We start from the raw sequence: 21,375 nt of genomic DNA, 5'->3' as shown, positions 1-21,375 counted from the left end.
TAGCAAATAGATTGATAGTGAAAATAAATGTTGGTAGAAGCTCTGAGATCTGCTTTTTGAGTTTGAAGTGAGTCAATCCTGGTGTTTCACATCAGAAACGTGTGCCTGATACTGTGTAGAACTCCATTGTGTGATCAGAACAGCTCTGACTTGTTGAGGGATGGACACTGGATGTCCTGTGCTGTCTGCTCGTGGGACACTGCCAGTGGTGAGTTTGGATCCGTTGCCGGGCTGGGCCTCTGTGGACTGGGCTTGTTCCCACACATCACACAATGCTTAAACGTATCGGGCTGTGGGGAGTTTGGACCCAGAGTTAATGAGCTGTTCTTGAGCGTTTGTTTGTCCCTCCGGTGGAAGCTTTGGTCTGGGTGTGTGCTTTGCCTGCAGCACTGATAACCTGGTTGAACCGAAGCTTTCCCAGCAGAGCACTGCTCTGTCACAGTCATTCATCAATCATCACCTCCTGAAATAACTCATTTTGTGGCTGATAGGTGAAAAGTAGTTTGTCTTATTCTAAAGGGGACAGACATGATACAACTTATGTCTCCCGTTTCAGGTTTATGGCGCTGCCATCCAGTTCTATGAGCCCTTCCCACAGGAGTGCCTCACCGATCAGCAGCGCTCCCAGCTGGGCCTCCTGAGCTCCGAACAACACAAGCCCTCTCCCTCCGACAGTCCAACTGATCCCAACGGCACTACCAACAGCAGCACTAACCCCCGTGCAGTGTACACCAACAAGTGCGTCTGCCTGCTCTCCCACTGGCCCTTCTTCGACGCTTTCCGCAAGTTCCTCACATTCCTGTACCGCTACTCCATCTCGGGCCCTCACGCCCTGCCCATCGAGAAGTGAGTCCCCTCTGTTTTCATACTCTGTTCATATGAAATGTGGGAATATGATGCTGGGACAGGAAAGGGCAACAAGAAAGTACCGCACATGTAGTAAAAAAAATGAAAAGTGAAACGAACAACAAGAATAGCCGCATCCCCACTGTAGGAACCTTTGGCAGTTCCTTTTACCTTTTCAGGAACGGGGCCGTTTTTTCCCTCATTCGCACATACAGGAACTCGGGACCACGGCCCTCAGTTCCTGGAACCATTTTAGCTCCTTTAGCTGGGTCTGTTCTGGTTTCCATAGGAACACCTCTGACGGAGGTGTTTGGTGGTCGGTAGCTCCGCCCCTTGTCATGTTGTCAGGCTGAAATGTTTCCTCATACGACACGGACACAACCGGCGCGTGTTTAATAAGTTAAACCTCCACGTTGTCTCCTTTGTCTGCGGCGCTCTGCTCTCCTTCCTTCATGAAACCAAGAAGTACGGCCTGCGCTCCATCCTGCGTCTCCTGACTCTCTCTGTGAGCTCTGCCAGCCTCCATGTTAGACGCCCGATGTGAGCGTCCATGATTAATATCACCATCATGCAGACCATGAACACGGTGGCCTCCCCGCTCTCCATGTTAGCTTCTTGGTGTTTTTTTTTCTTCTCTCCTTACTTTTCGCGGGTTTTGTTTTGTTCTGTTTTGTTGTTGAATGTGGCGCTAAAGTAACACGTCGCTGTCACAGACGGCTGCGTCGCATCAGTCCCGATCTGGTCCCAACTCATGTGCGAATACAGACTGAAACAGTTCCCCTGGGAAAGGGCAGGTATTAGAACGAGATTCGAGGAGGACCGTTCTTAGAACTGCTCTGTCCGAATGCGGCTAATGTGTGGTAAGACATTGTACAGCTAGTATGGATAAATGGTAACAAGCCAGCATCGTTATTGGTTATAAATGAGTTGGAAAATGGTTAGAATCCCATGCTATGTGTTTCAGGTGTAAAGATGTGAGGAATAATTCAGCTTAAGAATAATACTTTTCATTTTAAATTGGAAAAGACTCTCAAAATCATTGCATGCAAACAACTCCAAAGTCCACATCCGTGATGGTTTGTGTTATCATTGGTTAGTTGCTCATCTGAAGCCCCTTTTACTTGCCGTAAAACCCGCTACGTTCAGCCTCGTGTCTCTTGACTCTGCACTAGCTGTTGGTATTCAACTGCTCTCGCTCCAAATTGCATCAGAGGTGAACACAGCACCCACTAATTTTCAGTGAGACGGCTTCACTCGGGGCCGCAGCTCACTTTTTCTCGACAGAAAACACACATTTACCCAGAGTAACGTCTCACATTGAGACTCTGATACCGACAGCAACAACCCAACAAAGACTTCCAGACGCCTGCTGACTGTCAGCCCAGGTGTGCGGGCTGATGTCTGTGATCTGGGCAAAAAGGAAAAAACTAGTTTAATAATCTGAGAAATCATCTCTTCAAGCTGTTATAGTTGCAGGTGTGTCCCCTGGGGGGGTCGGGATACTTACTGGACTGGTTCCTTATACACTTTAGGCCCCCAAAACACACTACGACTGGTCTGTGGAAGAGATTTCTTTGGCATTGTTTTAGCAGATGTGCCTACATTAAAAAAAAAAGTGATATAAAACCTCCATTAATGATGTACACAGGTTTTAGAGCAACATTTACAGTCGTTCAGATGGTGTCTTTTTCAGGGCAATACTTCCCACAAGATGATGTTAAAGCACATTCTGCACGTGTAACAACACTGCAACTCTGTCTGGAGTCCAGGCCCGTCGCACGCTGCAGACAGAAGGTGCATTGTGGGAAAAATGAGACAAAGAAGGCCATTTGAATTGGGAATATTGCATATATACATAAAAAATTAAACCGATGTTGTCCTTTTTACGATTTTCAGTCGGATCTAAATCTGCTTTTTACCTACACATCGCAGCGACTCCCGAAGCTTTGCTTCTGAACGGTGTCACCTCGACTTAATCAGAGGAGATTTCCTCCAGCTGTGATGTTAAGTGCAGCTGAGAGACGGATGGTAATGCCTAATGTTTTGTCTGATTCGTGCACTGGAATAAAAAAAAACAAATAAAAATGAAAGGGGAAAAAGACAAATTAATCTAACGCACGACATGAAAGTCTGTTTCCAGGGTACCGTTGTTTTAAATTGGATATTCACTTGAAATGTAGCTGCCGGGGTAATGTGGTACAGTAGATTCATGCTTTTCGTGTTTCCCCGCTTCTCGGTACTCAGGATGGGTGCACTGACGGATTATTCTGCCTCCCACTGCTGTTATTTTTGGCCTCATATTCCCCTAATTCTTATTCTTCACAGGCACATCTCTCACTTTATGCACAAAGTTCCCTTCCCTTCCTCCCAGAGGCCTCGCATCTTGGTGCAGGTACGATTTGAGTCTGAGAGTGAAACGCAGCCTGTGATGTTTGTGTTAAACTCTGGAATGAACCATTGTGCAGAAAGCAGAGTGAAAGAATGGACCTTGGATTGCCTGTGGGGTGCAGTAGTTTAGGTCCTCCATTATGGATGAACATATAAATGATTCAGTGCAGGCATTTTTTTGCTCGGTTGTGTTTTTTTATCTCACTCTCCAGCTTTTCTTCAGCTTTCCCCACATGACAGCATGATGTTGAGCCAGCCGGTGTCGTCTCCTTTACCACTCAGGTAAGTTTTTTTTACCAGACCTCAGACTTTTGAGTGACTGTTGGCTGCCGCTGTGTGAATTTTACTGATTTTTGGAGTGAAGAAAAGTAAACACAATGAGCCAGAAACACTAAAAGTCTGAAAATGAATCCAAAGCATTGTTAGTTTTGTTTCGTTGCTTTAAGGGAAGAAAAGAAAAGGAAAAAGCACTCGTGGCATATTGTGTCCGTGCTCTTTATGTAATCACCCACTGTGGCAGAAGTCTACGGAAGCCCAGAGCGGACATGGTACGTATAAACTTTTTTTTGATGGTTTTCTCGAGATAACGAGATAATTTACAGATGGTTTTCGAGGCCCCTTTTTCTCCCCAGTTCGCCCCTGTTTACATGTGTTTATATGTATTTCTGGCAAAGGTTTTTACCCATTGTTACCCCCCTTTCATTGAAAACTGAATAAAGTAGCCTATGAATCAAACATGGAATGTGGAGCGTTTGTGTAACAATTCTGCTGTGAAAATGCACAAAGCAAATCCCGCTGGTGTGACAAGCATTATAACTCGTTATCTCGAGATAACGAGTTATTTATCTCGTTATCTCGAGAAAACGATAACGGCACCACTTGTGCATCATTCGGTAACCATGGAGACGGCCTGGTCCCCTCAGCTGGTCACTGATGAAGTCGACTACATCAGCAGGATCACTGAGGTGTAAACGCCTGTTGAGCTGCAGTCGAGTCGGCCGTCTCCTTAAATGACGCGGGCTGATATGAAAGTTATCTCTACAAGACAAACAAACTGCGAAACACATAAAACACATAAAACACATAAAACAGGGGCGGACTGGGGAGAAAAAGGGGCCTCGAAAACCATCGGTAAATTAACTCGTTATCTCGAGAAAACGATCATTGTTTTCTCGAGATAACGACAAAATTATCTCGTTATCTCAAGAAAACCATAAAAAAAAGTTTATACGTACCACGGCCGCTCTGGGCTTCCGTAGAAGTCACAGTTTTTTAATTGATTTTTAAAGCTAAGAGTCCTTTCATTCCCACTTCAGTTCGAGTTCTGAGGTACAGTATTTTTGGGCTTGCACAAAAAGCAGGTTTATGATCTCCGAACAGATGTTTGATGATGATTAAGTCTGGGGGAGATCCTCCCAAAAACCTTCATCCCATGTTTCTTGGAGACTGTTGTCCAGTTGAAGAGGCCAACCTCTTTCACCTTCTCAACAGCCTGTATGACATTTAAAAACCTACTTATTTAGGATTGCTTTTAATACCCAGTAGTATGATGACACTTTTATCTTATTTTATCTTATTCGATTTTGTTGTATTTTATTGCTTTCGTTGTTCTTTTATTGTTTTTATTTGTTTTTACTTATTCTTCTCTTTATTTATTACCTGCTGTAAAGCACTTTAGTACATCGTAAGGATTGTCTGTAAAGGGCTGTATAAATAAAATACATTTACATTTACATTTACAGTCAGTATTTTTGAATATATATGTCGACGTTCCTCTTGCCTCTCGCTGCCACATCAGCTCAGCACCGACTCGTCAGCAGTCACATGTACGGAGGTTTTATTGTTCCTCTCTGCCCTGCAGAAATGGAGTTTTATCTCAGAGTTAAACTTCTGGGTTTGACGTCCAAAAGTTCCTCTTAACTACCCGTCTCTTAACGCCATTTCAAACTGTGGAAAACTGCAAGCCAGAAACACTTGGATATCTTTTAAAGCCTGGTTTCTAAGCACCAGTCAGCTTTATAGGCTCAGAGGAGCCCAAAGCTAAAAGTTATTAAAATGAAACATTCTGTTTCTTCAGAAATAAGCAAAATATGCTTCACACAACAAAATATCTGCTGTATAAATGGTATTTAGACCTCCTGACACCAGTAGTTCCCTCGGGGGGTGCTTGCAGCAGTGATTTTGATATCTGATCTGGTTTTGTGTTTCTGTAGCGGCGGTCGATTTTCCACATTACTGCAGAACCTTGGACCAGAGAACGCTGTCACCTTGCTGGTGTTCGCCGTCACTGAACACAAAATCTTGGTCCACTCGTTACGGCCGGCGGTGCTGACGAGCGTCACCGAGGCTCTGGTGTCTGTAAGCTACTGCATGGCACATTCATTCCCAGCTACAATTAGCTACATGCTGCTATCTGTCAGTTAAAGGGATAGTTCGCCTCTTTTGAAATGAAGCTGTATGACATCCCATATTAGCAATATCATTTATGAACATCTTCTTACCCCCTGCTGCATCCTGTGAGCCGAGTTCCAGCCTCGTTTTGGCGTTGATGAAGGTAGTCCGGCTAGTTGGCCGGGGTTTAAAAAATAAAGCGTTTTGCTTCTCAAAACAATATGCGTTCAAAAGAGTAATACATTTGCATCACAAAATCGTTCATCCAGAAGAAGTCAGACCTCACAATCACTTGGCGCTATTTCTCTCTACCTTCATATCACTGCGTGCTGTGCAGACCGAGCAGCAAACACCGTAACAGGCGCGGCTGTCGGCAGGCGGCAGCACGCAGTGATACGAAGGGAGAGAAAATAGAGCCAAGCGATTGTGAGGTCTGACTTTTTCCTGGAGAACGATTTTGTGATGCAAATGTATTACTCTTTTGAACGCATATTGTTTTGAGAAGCAAAACGCTTTATTTTTTAAACCCCAGCCATCTAGCCGGGCTACCTTCATCAATGCCAAAACGAGGCTGGAACTCTGCTCACAGGATGCAGCAGGGGGTAAGAATCCATCCATCCATCCATCCATTATCTTCCGCTTCTCTGGGGGTCCGGGGGTCTCCGGGCCACTTCCTCCAGCTCTTCTGGGGGGACCCCGAGGCGTTCCCAGGCCAGCCGAGAGACATAGTCTCTCCAACGTGTCCTGGGTCTTCCCCGGGGCCTCCTCCCAGTGGGACGGGCCCGGAACACCTCACCGGGGAGGCGTCCAGGAGGCATTCTCACCAGATGCCCGAGCCACCTCATCTGACTCCTCTCGATGCGGAGGAGCAGCGGTTCTACTCCGAGCCCCTCCCGGATGACCGAGCTTCTCACCCTATCTCTAAGGGAGAGCCCAGACACCCTGCGGAGGAAACTCATTTCGGCCGCTTGTATCCGCTTGTATCCGCTTGTATTCGCCCCCCCATGAGCTGTCACCTTACCGTGGGGGGGGGGGGGGGGGAGGGGTTGCACGCCCCAATGAGTCCGGGAGCTATGTTGCCCGGGGCTTTTAGCCCCTGCTAGGGTCACCCAAGGCAAACAGATCCTAGATGAGGGACCAGACAAAGAACAGCTCATAAAACCCCCCTTTGATGATGGACAATATTGGAGCGAGCTCCTGGTGGCCGGGTCTGTGCCCGTGGGGCTCGGTTGGGCACAGCCCGAAGAAATAACGTGGGTCCCCTTTCCGACGGGCTCACCACCCGTGGGAGGGGCCAAGGGGGTCGGGTGCAGTGTGAGCTGGGTGGCAGCCGAAGGCGGAGACCTTGGCGGTCTGATCCTCGGCTGCTGAAGCTGGCTCTTGGGAGGGGGTAAGAAAATGTTCATAAATGATATTGCTGATATGGGATGTCATACAGCTTCATGTCAAAAGAGGCGAACTATCCCTTTAATTTAACAAAACGCAGCCCCAACAGTTACCCTGTTTATTTATTAGAACATCCGACACGGTTCATTATTGAATTTCTGGATTACTCAGGCGTGTTTAGGTTGTAAAAGTGTTAAAGTTAATATAAATAAACTGAAGCGGTTCAAGTGTGTAGCAAGATTCTTTGATGCCATCTTTTTACTGTAAGCCTGACCTTAGCCTGCTCTTCATGCACTGACCAGCCACCCAGCAGTAATCGATCAGCAACAGGGCAATGAAAGCACGGCACTATATATTCTACGGGTCACTGGAGTCTCTCATCTTCTTCCTCAGATGATCTTCCCGTTCCACTGGCAGTGCCCATATATCCCCCTGTGTCCCCTGGCGTTGGCTGACGTGTTGAGCGCCCCCTGTCCGTTCATTGTAGGAGTGGACTCGCGCTACTTTGATCTTTATGACCCTCCGCCGGATGTGAGCTGCGTGGACCTGGACACAAACACCATCTTTCAGTGAGCACAGTCCCTTCAAAGCTTTGAGTCAAAGTCAAAAAGTCAAATTTGTTTGTAGCACATTTCATGTACAAAACAATTCAAAGTGCTTCACATAAAATAGTTTCTCTGAGTTTCTCCTGGTCTTTTTGGGAGAGGAAACCTTTAATTCTGTTGATGTTTCTGAGATGGTAAAAAGCTGCCTTGGTGACAGCTTTGATGTGGCTGCTGAAAGTCAGATCTGAGTCTATCAACACTCCGAGGTTACGAACTTGGTCAGTGATTGTAAGGTCCCGAGTCTCAAGATATTTACCAACGCTGACCCTCTTCTCTTTGCTACCAAACAGAATTATCTCAGTTTGGTCTCCATTTAATTGTAGAAAATTCTCTCTCATCCAGGTGTTTACTTCCTCCAGACACTGACACAGTACGTGTTGAGGATAGAACTACTCAGCACAACCCCACTTAAAGAAGAGGAAGTAGCTCCTAATTTGGAGAAGCAACAGATGTGATGAATGAAATCTTTTGCTGAACTCTCGGCCTCTTATAATGAATACTATATTGTGTAATTGCGTGTAGATTTAGACCAAACAGCACTTAAATATTATTTCCTTGCTGTATCTTTTTTCAAGGGCACATAGCTGCCAGGTCTTGGGCTCTAAGTTTAGAAGTTAATTTCCCCAAAGAGTGGTCAGAAATGGTTATTTTTATAGTGCCAGACTTGTTTCAATATGAGGAGAATGCAATTTTCCAGAGTGTCAGCTAAGGTCAGTAATGGTTCGCATCATTTCTGGCCCCATTAGCAGCCAGACAGCGTTAGGGTGGTCTGAACTCCGATGCTCGTGTTGCTTTTGGCCACTCCGGCTCTCTAAAACTCAGTGTGTGTGATTTTGCTTTTCCCAGTAATGAAGATAAGAGAGCTCTCACATGGAAGATCCTGCCAAAGAAAGCCTGTAAAAACCTAATGAATGTGCTGAGCAACCTCTACCAGCAGCTGATTGATGGTGAGTACTGAGCTGACTTACCAACTGGCAGAATAAACGGTTGTGAAACAGCTCATTTCTCAGTTCAAGTGCCGCAAAACACGCCTTCTGTCACGTTTTTTTTCGCAGGGTTTTGTTTTCCTTTCAGTTCACACGAATAGAAGATGTTTAACAGCAAAGATGTTTAATTAAAAATAAGCTAAATGTATATATTTATTTTGGGAAAAATGTTCTTTTTCATCACCATTGTGCGTTTGCCCCGCATCGTTTCCTCCTTTCAGCAAACTGAAAGTGAGCAATAATCCCATTGTGGCATCATATCCTAACTACCCGCCAGCCCCGCTGCGGTGCCCACCGTGTTATTGTAAACTTTCTCGGCTATTTGAGAAGCACACTCACTGAGAGACCATTAAAAATCTGCTGCTTATTCATCTGCAGTAATTGAATAAATGAATTTTCTGATTCAGTGAAGTTGAAAATCTGCCCAGTCGCTGCCAGAAGGGCTGAACATTGATATGCATGCCAGAGGTTTTATTTGAGAGATTTAAGCCTCTTGGATCTTTGGAAAAGCGGATATCTACTGGAGTTTATTCATTGTAATTATGGGATGTTAATCCTTATTTGCCATAGGAATGCTTGCATAAATACTGCACAGGCACAAGACCTTTAAATACATGTACTTTGACCATGATGACCTTATTGAAATGACTCAGCAGCCTCAGTTGGAAGGAACTTTTTGCTGAAATGATCCTTTTTCTTCCTCTGCAGGTCAGTATCCCAGTAATGGGTTGCTTGAGCTGAGCATGAGCGACTCTCATGAGCTGAGCTGTGGGAAGAGTCTCCACACACTCGAGCTGGAGATCCAGGAAGCCTTCCTGCGCTTCATGGCAGCAATCTTAAAGGGTTATCGCTCCTTCCTTCGACCGATCACTCAAGCCCCGTCGGAGAAAGCCACAGACGCTAGCTCGCTGTTCGACCTGCAAGGTATGATGAACAATATGAGGAAAAATGTCAGCCAAAAAAAAAGGCTGAATGGGTCTCCTTTTCCCAGCCGCCTCTACAAAGTCCTCACACAGGAAGCATAACAAGCCCACTGCTGTGTAATGAGCCAGTTTTCCTCTGGTCGCTGTCCAAAGCTGGCAGTGTGGAGGAAATACTGACAAAAAAAGCACAAAAACAAGCTACACTATCAAAAGTTGCAACTGAGAACTGTAGTTTTAGTTGTTTTTTAGTATTTGCTTTAGGGCTGGGCGAGTTAACTCGTTATTATCGCGTTAACTTGTTAATTATTTAACGACGATAAATATTTTATCGAGCATTAACGCAGGTTTTATAATTGTAAAAATCTGTTGGATGCATCACATTCACACAGTTACAGCAAACACCACGAAGAATGGAGGAATAAAATAAAAATTAACTAGCAGGTAACATCACCGCTACAGGTGCTCCTCGGTCTCTGTGTGAAGCTCACGGAGCTAACCGGCGCTACTTCCTGTTTTACTTGTTTCAACATAAAAGCACGTATTTCAAAATAAAAAAACTAAAAAAAACTCCTGCATTTACTGCCAAGTTGAATTGTCTTCTCAGCGTAGTAGTTCCAGTCTAAAATATCACTTAAAGGCAAAACACACAACTGATAGCAGCAAGTCATTCAAGGAAACAGACAGTGGAGCGAGGCTTCTACATAAAAACTACAGAAAGATGCTGATGTTAAAAGTGTGTTTGCACAACAAATGTTATGGCACTTTCATTCATATGGCAGCACATTTAAAATAAAACTAAATGCTAAAAGCTATACACTACTTTTAAATTCATTTTTTGGATTTTGCGTACAAATGCGATTAATCGTGATTAATCAGGGAAATCATGTGATTAATTAGATTAAACATTTTAATTGTTGCCCAGCCCTAATTTGCTTATTTTAAATTTGTTGCCAAGCAACACGTTTCACAAATTAGGAACCAGAGCATGTTTATCATCGCTTTGCATCTGGTCTGTTTTTTTTTTAACAGCGCTCTGTAAGTGTTGGGCATCACATTTCCCCCAGTCATGTTGTTGTAAATCACAAAATAATTGGGTGTGACATTGACAGCGCTATGTTCCTCCAAAACGTGTATATGTCACGGGATTCATGAAAGGAGCGCGTGAATGCAGACAGGAGACAGGAGCGAGGCGGCGCTGCCAAAGGCAAAGAACAAAGGCGATACGAAGGAATCACAGAAGGGAAGTTAAAAGAACAAATACTCAGAGAGAAAGAACAGCTGAAACCAAAGAAAAAGACATCAGCTGACTTACAGACAGAAGAATAAACTGGCAATGAACACTAAAAACCAAGGAGAATATGGACTGAGGGAGCGATTTCAATACGAGCAGCAGTCGAGGTAATTAGAAACAGAAGCCAGGTGTGACAAGGAAGTAAATACAAGTTACATTACATTACATTACATTACGGTCATTTTGCAGACGCTTTTAACCAAAGCGACTTACAATAAGTGCGTTCAACATCGGTAGGCAAAAAAACTTCAGGTCACAAGAAATCATAAGTGCATTTCCTTCCACTACCAAACAGCTAAGAGCAAAACTAGTGCTAGAGTAAGTGCGATAACCAACCAGCCTCTCACCAACTGCACACCAGTCACAGCGGGGTGGGGATGCAAACCCTGGTTCGGGTAGGGGAAGAAATAAAAGAGGTAGAAAAAGCAGGAATGGGATGCAAACCCTGGTTCGGGTAGGGGGTAATGAAAATATAGAGGGTGCCAGTGGTGGAGGAAACAATAAGTGCGTAAGGAACTAGGACGGCGCAGGTGCTGTCCTAAGAGGGCGGATCAGGGAAGTTTTTCTTGAAGAGGTGGGTTTTCAGCCTACGGCGAAAGATGGGCAGCGACTCAGCTGTCCTGATATCAGTCGGGAGATCGTTCCACCATCGGGGTGCCAGAACAGAGAAAAGCCGTGACCGTGTCGATCGTGCGCAGGGACCCCTGAGTGACGGGGCAGCCAGGCGCCTGGTGGCCGCAGAGCGAAGTGGTCGGGCGGGGGTGTAGGGCTTGACCATAGCCTGGAGGTATGAAGGAGCTGTTCCTTCCACTGCCCTGTAGGCCAGCACCAGAATCTTAAACTGGATGCGAGCAGCTACAGGGAGCCAGTGTAGAGAGCGGAGAAGGGGAGTGGTGTGGGAGAACTTGGGGAGGTTGAACACCAGACGAGCAGCAGCTTTCTGAACCAGCTCCAGAGGTCTGATGGCAGAAGCCGGGGCGCCAGCAAGGAGGGAGTTGCAGTAGTCCAGGCGGGAGATGACAAGAGCCTGGATGAGCACCTGTGCTGCCTTGTCGGTGAGGAAGGGGCGAATCCTCCGGATGTTGTAGAGGAGGAATCGGCAGGAACGGGTCACTGATGCGATGTTTGGCGAGAACGACAGTTCATCGTCCAGGGTCACACCCAGATTCCTCGCGGTTCGGGTTGATGTCACCACAGAGGCATCCATGGTGATGGCCAGGTCTCTAAATGGGCAGCCCTTCCCCGGGAGAAACACCAGCTCAGTCTTGTCCAGGTTGAGCTTAAGGTGGTGCATCGACATCCACCCCGAGATGTCTGCCAGGCACGCAGCAATGCGTGCTTCCACTTGGGTGTCAGAAGGGGGAAAAGACGTTAAAACACGAGGGGCTAAACTCTATCAATGGTGCCCACACCGATGAGGAAGTAGCCCGTTTAATGAGCAGCGTCACGGATGCTGGTTTTTAAACGTTACGCTGATTGTCCCCCTTCAAACACATTCTCTGAAACCTTTCATGATGTAATCTACCAAGGGTGATAAGACGTCGGATTTCTCTGGGACGTCACGACAGCCTTTCACAGAAGCCTCAGCTTCTGTTTTCACGGTAAAACCCAATTATGTTCCCCTCCCGCCATTTCACCCTGTGAGATATTCCTCTTTTTTTTTTTTGTAATTCACTTTTTCATTGCTTTTCAACGGTACAACAAAAGGAACGACATACATGAACAATGACAAGAATAAAACAACATAACATGAGAAAAAAAACAACAACCCACACACAAAACATTACTCGCTAAAAAACGCTTACATAAACTAAAGTAATCCAAACGTAAAAATAATTACATACATCAACATACACAGGGTTAACATCTCCAGCATCTCACCTGGCTCCCTCACTCCCACAGTCACCATCCAACAACAAATCAGACTTTTGTCACAGTTAGGACACATCTCGCTATCCACATAAAGTTTCATCAACATTGCCCCGCCAATCAAGCATCTCGCCCAACACTTATGAAGGGACCGCATAGTTTCATGAATATCTCCTCCTTATTGTTCAGCCTGAAAATCAGTTGCTCGTAGCTCGCTATTTTGTTCATTTCTCCTAACCACTCTTTAAATGGTATAATATTTTTGGTTTTCCAGTGTCTTAAAACAACCCTGCACCCTGTAGTAAGGGCCAAACTACACCATAAAGTTTGCTGGAATGATAAGCCCAAAATACATAGGGCGGGGCTCTGAGATAAATTTGTCCTGAACACTTTGTTGATGAATAATATTACATTTTCCCATAGGTTTTGTGTCATTTCACATTCATATAACATGTGTAAAAGTGTTCCCTTACTCCTCTCACATTTCCAGCAGAGATATTCCTCTTTAAAGCATTTCCTTTTCTTTATTGCTGGCATCAGAGGCTTCAAAATGATTTTACTTACACTTAACATGCTGTCCCTACTTCTTTAACTGCCATTTATTAGGTCAACGAGGAAGTTTCATGTTTTCTTTTAGCAGAACTGCATTTATTCAGTCTGTTTACATTGATGTACTGTGAGGTGAATAAAACCAGCAGGACTTAGTTTTCAGGACGCATCAGGGCCTCTGCTACCCAGAGAAGTTTGCTAAACTTTTTCGTTATTATGCACTGAAACTCTGAAGCCCGCTCAGTCATAGTTGTAAAGTTACAGAGCACGATTAGTGCTAATTAGTTTCCTAATGTATCAACAAAAAGTCTGTCATCTGTTGTACCTTTGTCTGTGCAGCTGGTCAGTTTGGAAAAACAGATGGTGTTGTTTAATACATAAGCTTTCATTGGCGTCCATCCCCACCCCTGAGTAAAAAGCACACATGCTTGTTTTGAAGGCTGGAGATGGGGAAAAAAAAAGTTACTTGTTTTAGGGGTTCTAAGACCTTTTGAAACTGAAGGTTAGCCAGTTAGCAGTGCAGCTGCTCGACGGCTCAAAGGCTGGACTCGAGCTCCTGGAATGGAGCCGATGAAAGCTGGTTCTGATTTAGCTGAGATGAGCTGGGGTAACATCATGGCTGCGCCATTGGAGGATAGCTGAGGCCAAGGTCGTGTCCAGTCTGAGTTATGTGAGGAGGAACAGCAGTACATCAGTACGTTACCGTGAACTGAGGGTAGATGGGACAGGCCCGTACATCATGCATGAACCCCTGACCGCTTTTTGACCTTAAATACATACATATATATGTATATATGTATATATGTATGTATTTAATATGTATAAAAATTAGTAGGACTGGGCAACGATTAAAATGTTTAATCTAATTAATCACATGATTTCCCTGATTAATCACGATTAATCGCATTTGTACGCGAAATCCAAAAATGAATCCAAAAGTAGCGTATAGCTTTTAGCATTTAGTTTTATTTTAAATGTGCTGCCATATGAATGAAAGTGCCGTAACATTTGTTGTGCAAACACACTTTTAACATCAGCATCTTTCTGTAGTTTTTATGTAGAAGCCTCGCTCCACTGTCTGTTTCCTTGAATGACTTGCTGCTATCAGTTGTGTGTTTTGCCTTTAAGTGATATTTTAGACTGGAACTACTACGCTGAGAAGACAATTCAACTTGGCAGTGTTTACAGATGACTTTGGTTCTGTCGACTCCGCCGTCTGGAAGAACTTTAAAATGAAAACGGCCGAGTAAAAGTTCCGTAACCTTCTCCATGTTTGGTGGATCCGCAGAATACTTTCTTTTCCGGTTCCTCACCTATCCATTAAAGGCACAAAAGCCCCGATAAAATAGTTATCGTGGTTAAATAATTAACGATTTAACGCGATAATAACGAGTTAAGTCGCCCAGCCCTAATACAAATACAATAATAGAAATGTGTTGCTATGTTTATTAGGCTGTACTGTGAATATTATTATAGACTAATAGATGTTTAAACATCTTAATGTGAAGGATGTAGCAACATCTAGCAGCACATATTCCATCATGCAACCAGGTGAATACCCTCCAACTTACCCCCAAACAATAAAAAAAGGGAAAGTTCACCAGCTGTGAATCAACTTTAGCTGGTTTGGAGTTTATTAGGCTGCAGAGTGTCATCAGAAGGCTGCGCTGTACACTGTAACAAACTGTAACAAACTGTAAATGACAAAGCAGTTATTAAAATCATTCTTTATTCTTTAATTCTAACAATAAAGAAAAAGAAACATATAATTTTTCCCTTCTGCGACTAATAAGTTCAACGGAAGTTCCCAATCAAAATAAAAAAATGGGATGTAATCTTTTTGAAAATATACCTTAATACAACCTTCAAATTCACTTCGATATCGGAAATAAAAGAGTAGCGTCTGCTTTTTTATTACACTATTATTCGACATGCTATCACAAAAATAGATAATCTTCCCACTTGTGAACATAACTAAGATCAAACGGAACATTTGGACAGATAAACGGTACCTCGGCTGCGTTAAAGAGAAAATCCATCTTCCTTAAAACTCTATTTTAAAACGATTGAAATCGATTCATTGCCCCGACCTAATTTCCCATCAACCTGCTTTGAAATGTGCATCAAAACCTGTTGAGTGAAACAGTGTTTGGTCGTTCCACTTCATTTCCTGACATCACGATGAGCGATGGTGGCGGGCTGAGGGCGGGGACCCGGCGACTCTTCTTTTCAGAACTACTTTATTCATCCCAGCTGGGAAATTGCTTTGCAGTAGCAGCGTACATACAGTAAAAATAAAAATAAAATAAAATAAAATAAAATAAAATAAAATAAAATAAAATAAAATAAAATAAAATAATATGTACATCAAAGTGCAACAATGCAGTTGTGAAATTAGAACTGGGTGACACATCAAGCCGTCAACTGCCGTTAATGATTCTCACAGTTTAGAAATAAATAGATAAAAGCATTCACTTAAAAACAGAGCATTTATCCTCAGAATTTACTTTATTTTTTGGGCAAATTCTCCCAGAATGCGAAGGGGCTAAACAAACATGTGTTGTACTCTTTGGATTTTTCAGTATCAGCATTTTATCTTATTGTTAGTAACCGATTGTGTTCTGGTAAGGGTGCAAAGCAAAGAGAAGCAGGCAACACGACCACGGAGCACTCGTTTATTACATTACATTACATTACATTACGGTCATTTTTCACAATAAGTGTGTTCCACATCGGTAGGCAAAAGAACTTCAGATCACAAGAAATCAGAAGTGCATTTCCTTCCAAAACCAAACAGCTAAGAGCATAACTAGTGCAGAGTAAGTGCGGTAAGTTAGGTACCGAGACAAATGGGAAGACAATTTAGAAAACAAAGACAATTTAGGAAACAAATAAGTGCGTAAGAAGCTGGGAGGAAGCAGGTGATGTCCTAAGAGGGCGGATCTGGGTGGTGTTTCCTGAAGAGATGGGTTTTCAGCCTGCGGCGAAAGATGGGCAGCGACTCCACCATCGGGGCGCCAGAACAGAGAAAAGCCGTGACTGTGTCGATCGTGCGCAAAGCGGCCATTATTAGCCCCTCTACAGGCTCCTAATGTCTTTCGGTACTTACTGCAAAGCGGTCATTAAAAAAAATCGCACAGGGAAACTGCAGAGATGTGTTTTTGTTGAGAATTAACCGATGGCCAAAGGTACTCTGGTGCATATGTTATACGAGTGTGACAAAACTAGTGACATGTGGAATGCAATCATTTTGTTCCTGAATAAGATGTTTGGTACGCACTTGACCAAGAACCCTTCATTGTGTGTTTTGGGACTGCTTCCAAATAATATTCAAATGTCAAAACGCCGAAAATCATGGTGTCCTTTAGCTATGATAACAGGGTGTAGGATAACTTTACGCCACTGGAAATCTCCCATTTTGTCCACTTTTAAGGAGTGGATAGAGGTTCTAAGCTCAATGGCACGCTATGAGCACTTATAGAGTGGCTGGGAGGGAAGATCTATTTAATGAAGCATGGGGCCCATTCCTAGCCCAACCACAGGATATGTAAGGATGACACTATCTACCTCTGCATATATATATATATATATATATATAGAATAGAAGAATAGAGTAGAAAAATACTTTATTTATCCCCCAATGGGGGGAATTCTAATTAGTCAAGTAGCTCAACATTTTTTTTAAATATTTACAATGATTGTATTAACAACAACAATAATATTACCAAATTCTAGTAAAAAATACTACTACTAACTAATAATAATAATAAATGACTAAATAAACAAATAAAAAAAAAATAAAAAATCAATTTGAGAAAAACTCAAAAAATTAAATAAATACATGAAATATATGAAAAAAAATATATATATATTTTTGCAGGTACAGGATATGTATGCTATGTAGACTTCCTAGGGTTGTGTTTTTGTTTTTTTGTTTTGTTGATCTAGGCTTTGTGTTGTAAGTCTGGCTTGATGTGTATGTTGTTGCTGGACTGTAGTTTTGTTTTTTTGTTTTATTTATGTTTGCTTGTAAAGAAAAAAAAAGACTGGGCAGATACTGAAAAAGAAAACATTGTTTGCTTATTCTTACCATGTAACTGTAATAATGTAACAGTTAGTTTTTTGCATCTGTCTGAAAAAACCATCAATTAAAAAAAAGAAAGAGAGAATTAACCGATGGCCTCTGTCTGGATTCAAATATTTATCAGCTGCAGGAAGCATTTGGCTTCCACCCCTGAGCTGGGATCCAGCAGCCGTTCATCCTGCCCCCCCCCCATCTTTACAGCAGTGGCTTATTACTCGGATCAGCTGCTTTCAGCATCTATTAAGGAAGCTTTGCACAATGTTGCTGCTCATCCCAAATAGGCCATTACGCTAATAACACTGTGGCATGCATTATCCAAACCAAGACAAATGGAAGTTATACAACGTATTCATGGCCTTTTATTGAATGAGGGAGTCCGTAACCACAAAATCACACACTTTTTTGTAGGAAAAGTCTGTTAATTGCTCCTGTGAATGCCTAATATTTCTCTCAGTGGATGGAATCAGCTGAGCTGTGTAAAAATACCTTAAATCACCTTTAAGTTATTTCTGATATTTACATTTCTGAAGATCCTTCGCTTTGTTTTGTTTTTTTAAAGGCTAACGTAAAACCTTTCTGTCCTCAGGGTTCTTGAAGAGTCGCGACCGCTCACACCAGAAGTTCTACTCTCTGATGACGAAGACCCAGATGTTCATCCGCTTCATCGAGGAGTGCTCCTTCGTCAGCGACAAAGACGCCAGCCTGGCCTTCTTTGACGACTGCGTGGACAAAGTGAGTCTAAAATTCAATGTTGTGTAATTTATTTCCCTGTTTTGATGAAGTTCAGTTCCAGTAACTCATCAGACCTCCTCTGTGATATTATTATAGCTCTCCTCTGTGGAGCCTCTTTTGTCTTCAGCTTAACATGCTTCTGCTGCCGTCTGCTTCCAATTTCTTGAGTTTCTCTCTCTGTTTTCCCTTCTGCCTCCTTTTGAGAGCAGCTTTACAACTCAGAACGGAGTGCAGACAAAGGAGGCAAGGTAAGTCTGTCATCGTCATTACCTGCTCTGGGTACATCTAGCTTCCAGATGCACAATACAATGTATTATATAGTAGCATGAAAGTAGCATGGCTTCAGAGAAGCCTCCACCACAGCAGCTTTAGTTTAACATTTCCTGTTTTCACATCCATTCCTGGTTGTGTAATTTCTTACTTCCTGTTAGATCCAAGCTGTATCACCTTCCTTGTTAGGGACCGAGCAGTGAAACTGCAAGGACCCTATTGTATCTGTAGGAGTTATTCTTATTCTTTGCAAAAGGTGCTCGAAAACTCATGAAATTTTGAAAACGCCACCTGCCAGTCGACGACATGAAAAAATCTAAACTTTAAATATGTTTGGGAGTCGCTCATTGACTCTGTAGCGCCCCCTACGATGCTTAAAAATGGTCCCCGCATTGGGCTTAGTTTCGCGTAGGACGACGAAATTCGGTACACTCATTCATCATGCCCAGACGCACAAAAAAGTCTCATGCCGCCATGGTCCCATGTCCAGAGGAAGGCGGCCATTTTGGATGTAAGGTGCGTTTTGGTGCCATTTTTGCCCGATTCCACGTCTGCATATGATCGAACTCGTCCTACAGATTTAATGCTACAGACTTCAAACTTGGCCAGGTTACTCTTAAGACATGGGGGGAAAAAAATCTTGTGAAACTTTTCCAAACACTGAACGGTGTGGGCGTGGCCAGGCGGTGAAAATCATGTGATGACGTTTGTGATTTGAAAGTCTTATCATCAGCGCAAAGTCATGAAACTCGGCACACACGTCCACCCTGACGACCTCGTACATACGCAGAGGGTATCGTGTGTGGGCGGAGCTGCGTGACTACGGCGTCCAGCGCATGCCGCAACGTGCACACATCTCGGTCCCGCTCAAGGCTGCTTGCAGCTCTCTAGTTTTTCTAGCTTTCTAGTTTTTTTTTTTGCATTTATTAAGATCATTTGAATATTCATTGTATGCTTTAGATCCTGCTGAAATAGTGAAACCACCATTTTATAGAAGATTCACACGCTCAGATTTTTGTTTTTTTTGCACCTCAGTGATTTTTGAAGCGCTAACAGAGCCAGAAGTTTAGGTTTCGTTCAGTTAATTTCTTTCACCGTGACAGTATGAAGCCTTTATTCCTCTTTTGGACCCGCTTTGTGTGTCCGTGCAGCCGCTCTTTTCCCCCAAGTCACGTCTGTGGGTCGCAGCTTTTTGCAGGTGACATTTGCAGCCAACTCTGAAATAGCCTTAGCTGTGCTTCGGTTGCTTTTGTGAGTATGTGTTCTCATTTTCTGACTGTAATTGAGATATAGTGGAAGGGAATCTGGAGGCCAGCATCCATATCCTCCCCTTTTCTGTGTTCCCAGACCCGCTCTGGGACTCAGATCTCTCCCTGTGCCCTTTGTGCATCAGCGTCATGAGTGATTAAACCCGTCAGGCTGTCTTTATGTGCTGCCTTACATTATCTGTTCTCTTGTGGAGAAAGCACACCGGGCTGCTCAGCCCACACACAGCAATCCAACACAGAAAGATAAGGTTAAAGTGCATCGATCCCTGAGGTTGGTGAAGAAACTAATTAAATCCAGTACGGGCACAAGTTGAAGTCTAAATAATAGCAGCGCATTAAACAGATTCATTTTTAAAAGCTGCTTAAATACAAACATCAAAGGCCAAATAATTGTAGGTTGTGCATAAATAAATAACCCCAGCAGGTGTATTAATTAAGCTGCCATTGATGGAAACAGATTTCTTGGCCAGTCTTAGTTAGAACATCTAAAACATTGAAGTATTTAGGTGTTTGTAGACCCGTATGTGTATTAGATTGTTCATTATTGGGTCGTGGTGCTCCTGTTAGTTTACATTCTGATTCTGAATGCTATCTTACTCTGAATAGAGTCTCTAACAGCCTGATAAATGAAACGATTTACAGCTAACTTTCATCATGACGTGTTAGCATCAGGGGCTTTGATTCGGTGCCACAAAGGATAATATAAGAGAAGATGCTTTCCAAACACACACTTTATTTCCGACAAAAAAGAATTGCTCTATGGTGACGATGTCAGCTGGCTTTGTTCGACTGTCCGGGAGCAGCTGAATTTATTTAGTCTGTTCTTCACACAAACTGTAAAAGTTTTCATGGGTTGCGATGTGCTGGAATGCTTCTTGGCTGGGATCGCTAAAGCTTTGGAAGTATTGGCAGGTTGATGTTGTGAAACAGTATCTGGAAACAGATGAAGGACCCAAATGCAAGCACGGAAAAAGGCAGGAAGTCGAATGGCAGAGCTGGAAATACACAAAGACCAAACTATGCTGCCAGAACTCAGCAGCAGACCAGGGCTCGAGTGGAACAGAAGGTTGTAACGGCGAGGATCTGTCAAGGACAAAGGACGAGCAGGGAGCTTAATTACTGAGGAGGAGCGGTTAGTGAATGGAAGCAGCTGAGGGAGGTGGATACAGGTGAATGAGAGGAGCGAATGATCCCAACATGAGGACTGAGGGAGAACGTGAGAGAGATGATGGCAGAGACACAAAATCAAACTACGAGCAGGAACCAAGGAGTAACTATGAGTGAAGGACGAGTCAAAACAAGACAAATACAAAGAGCATAAAGCCTAAAAACTGAATAACTGAATAACTGACAAGAAAACTGAAAGCAGGACCTGAAATACAAAACCCAAAGTCCGAAAAAAATTCCACAAAAGCCACAAAGCCAATAGTAAAAGCTTTGGCTTCATGTGCATAACTCCCTCTGGGGAATCCCCGTGTTTTATAAAGATTAAAAGGAAAGATTGGCCTCTCAGACAGTCAGTTTCCTCAGAGATACAGATCAGGAGCTGTCATGTCACTTTTTCTTTTAGCTCACTTCATGCTGTGGCCTGCCGTGCACCTGCTCAGAGTTGTTAATACACGGTGTGTTAGCGCCACCACCGACCACAGTGATTGGTCGTGGTCCTGATGTACAGTATTTCTCATTTCCTTCCTAATCCCTCACCCAGTTCTTTTAAATGCTCATGGATGTCTTCGTGTTAAAGGGTATTATTAGTGTTATAAGCTTACTCTTGCTATGAATCATGC

The 21,375-nt window shown here is 43.4% G+C and overlaps 1 protein-coding gene across 10 annotated transcripts in view; it reads left to right on the top strand.

Annotated features, from left to right (window-relative positions):
- The window catches only part of LOC142380994 (C-myc promoter-binding protein-like), a 106,831-nt gene that overhangs the window by 44,821 nt on the left and 40,635 nt on the right, over positions 1–21,375 (top strand). For 5 of the 10 annotated variants that reach the window (XM_075466892.1, XM_075466887.1, XM_075466890.1 and 2 more), the window contains exons 6-14: positions 557–846; positions 3,172–3,238; positions 3,458–3,516; positions 5,448–5,592; positions 7,405–7,580; positions 8,463–8,563; positions 9,311–9,526; positions 17,905–18,050; positions 18,260–18,298. In XM_075466892.1, the coding sequence (XP_075323007.1) occupies positions 557–846; positions 3,172–3,238; positions 3,458–3,516; positions 5,448–5,592; positions 7,405–7,580; positions 8,463–8,563; positions 9,311–9,526; positions 17,905–18,050; positions 18,260–18,298 (1,239 nt within the window). The remainder of the gene's footprint in view (positions 1–556; positions 847–3,171; positions 3,239–3,457; positions 3,517–5,447; positions 5,593–7,404; positions 7,581–8,462; positions 8,564–9,310; positions 9,527–17,904; positions 18,051–18,259; positions 18,299–21,375) is intronic. The other 5 variants (XM_075466889.1, XM_075466893.1, XM_075466891.1 and 2 more) reach the window with 1 other exon arrangement.

The sequence above is a fragment of the Odontesthes bonariensis genome, chromosome 1 (genome assembly GCF_027942865.1).
Source record: "Odontesthes bonariensis isolate fOdoBon6 chromosome 1, fOdoBon6.hap1, whole genome shotgun sequence".
Classification (NCBI taxonomy): domain Eukaryota; kingdom Metazoa; phylum Chordata; class Actinopteri; order Atheriniformes; family Atherinopsidae; genus Odontesthes; species Odontesthes bonariensis.
The sequence above is the reverse complement of the archived record's forward strand: the minus strand, read 5'-3'. Positions and strand labels throughout refer to the sequence as shown.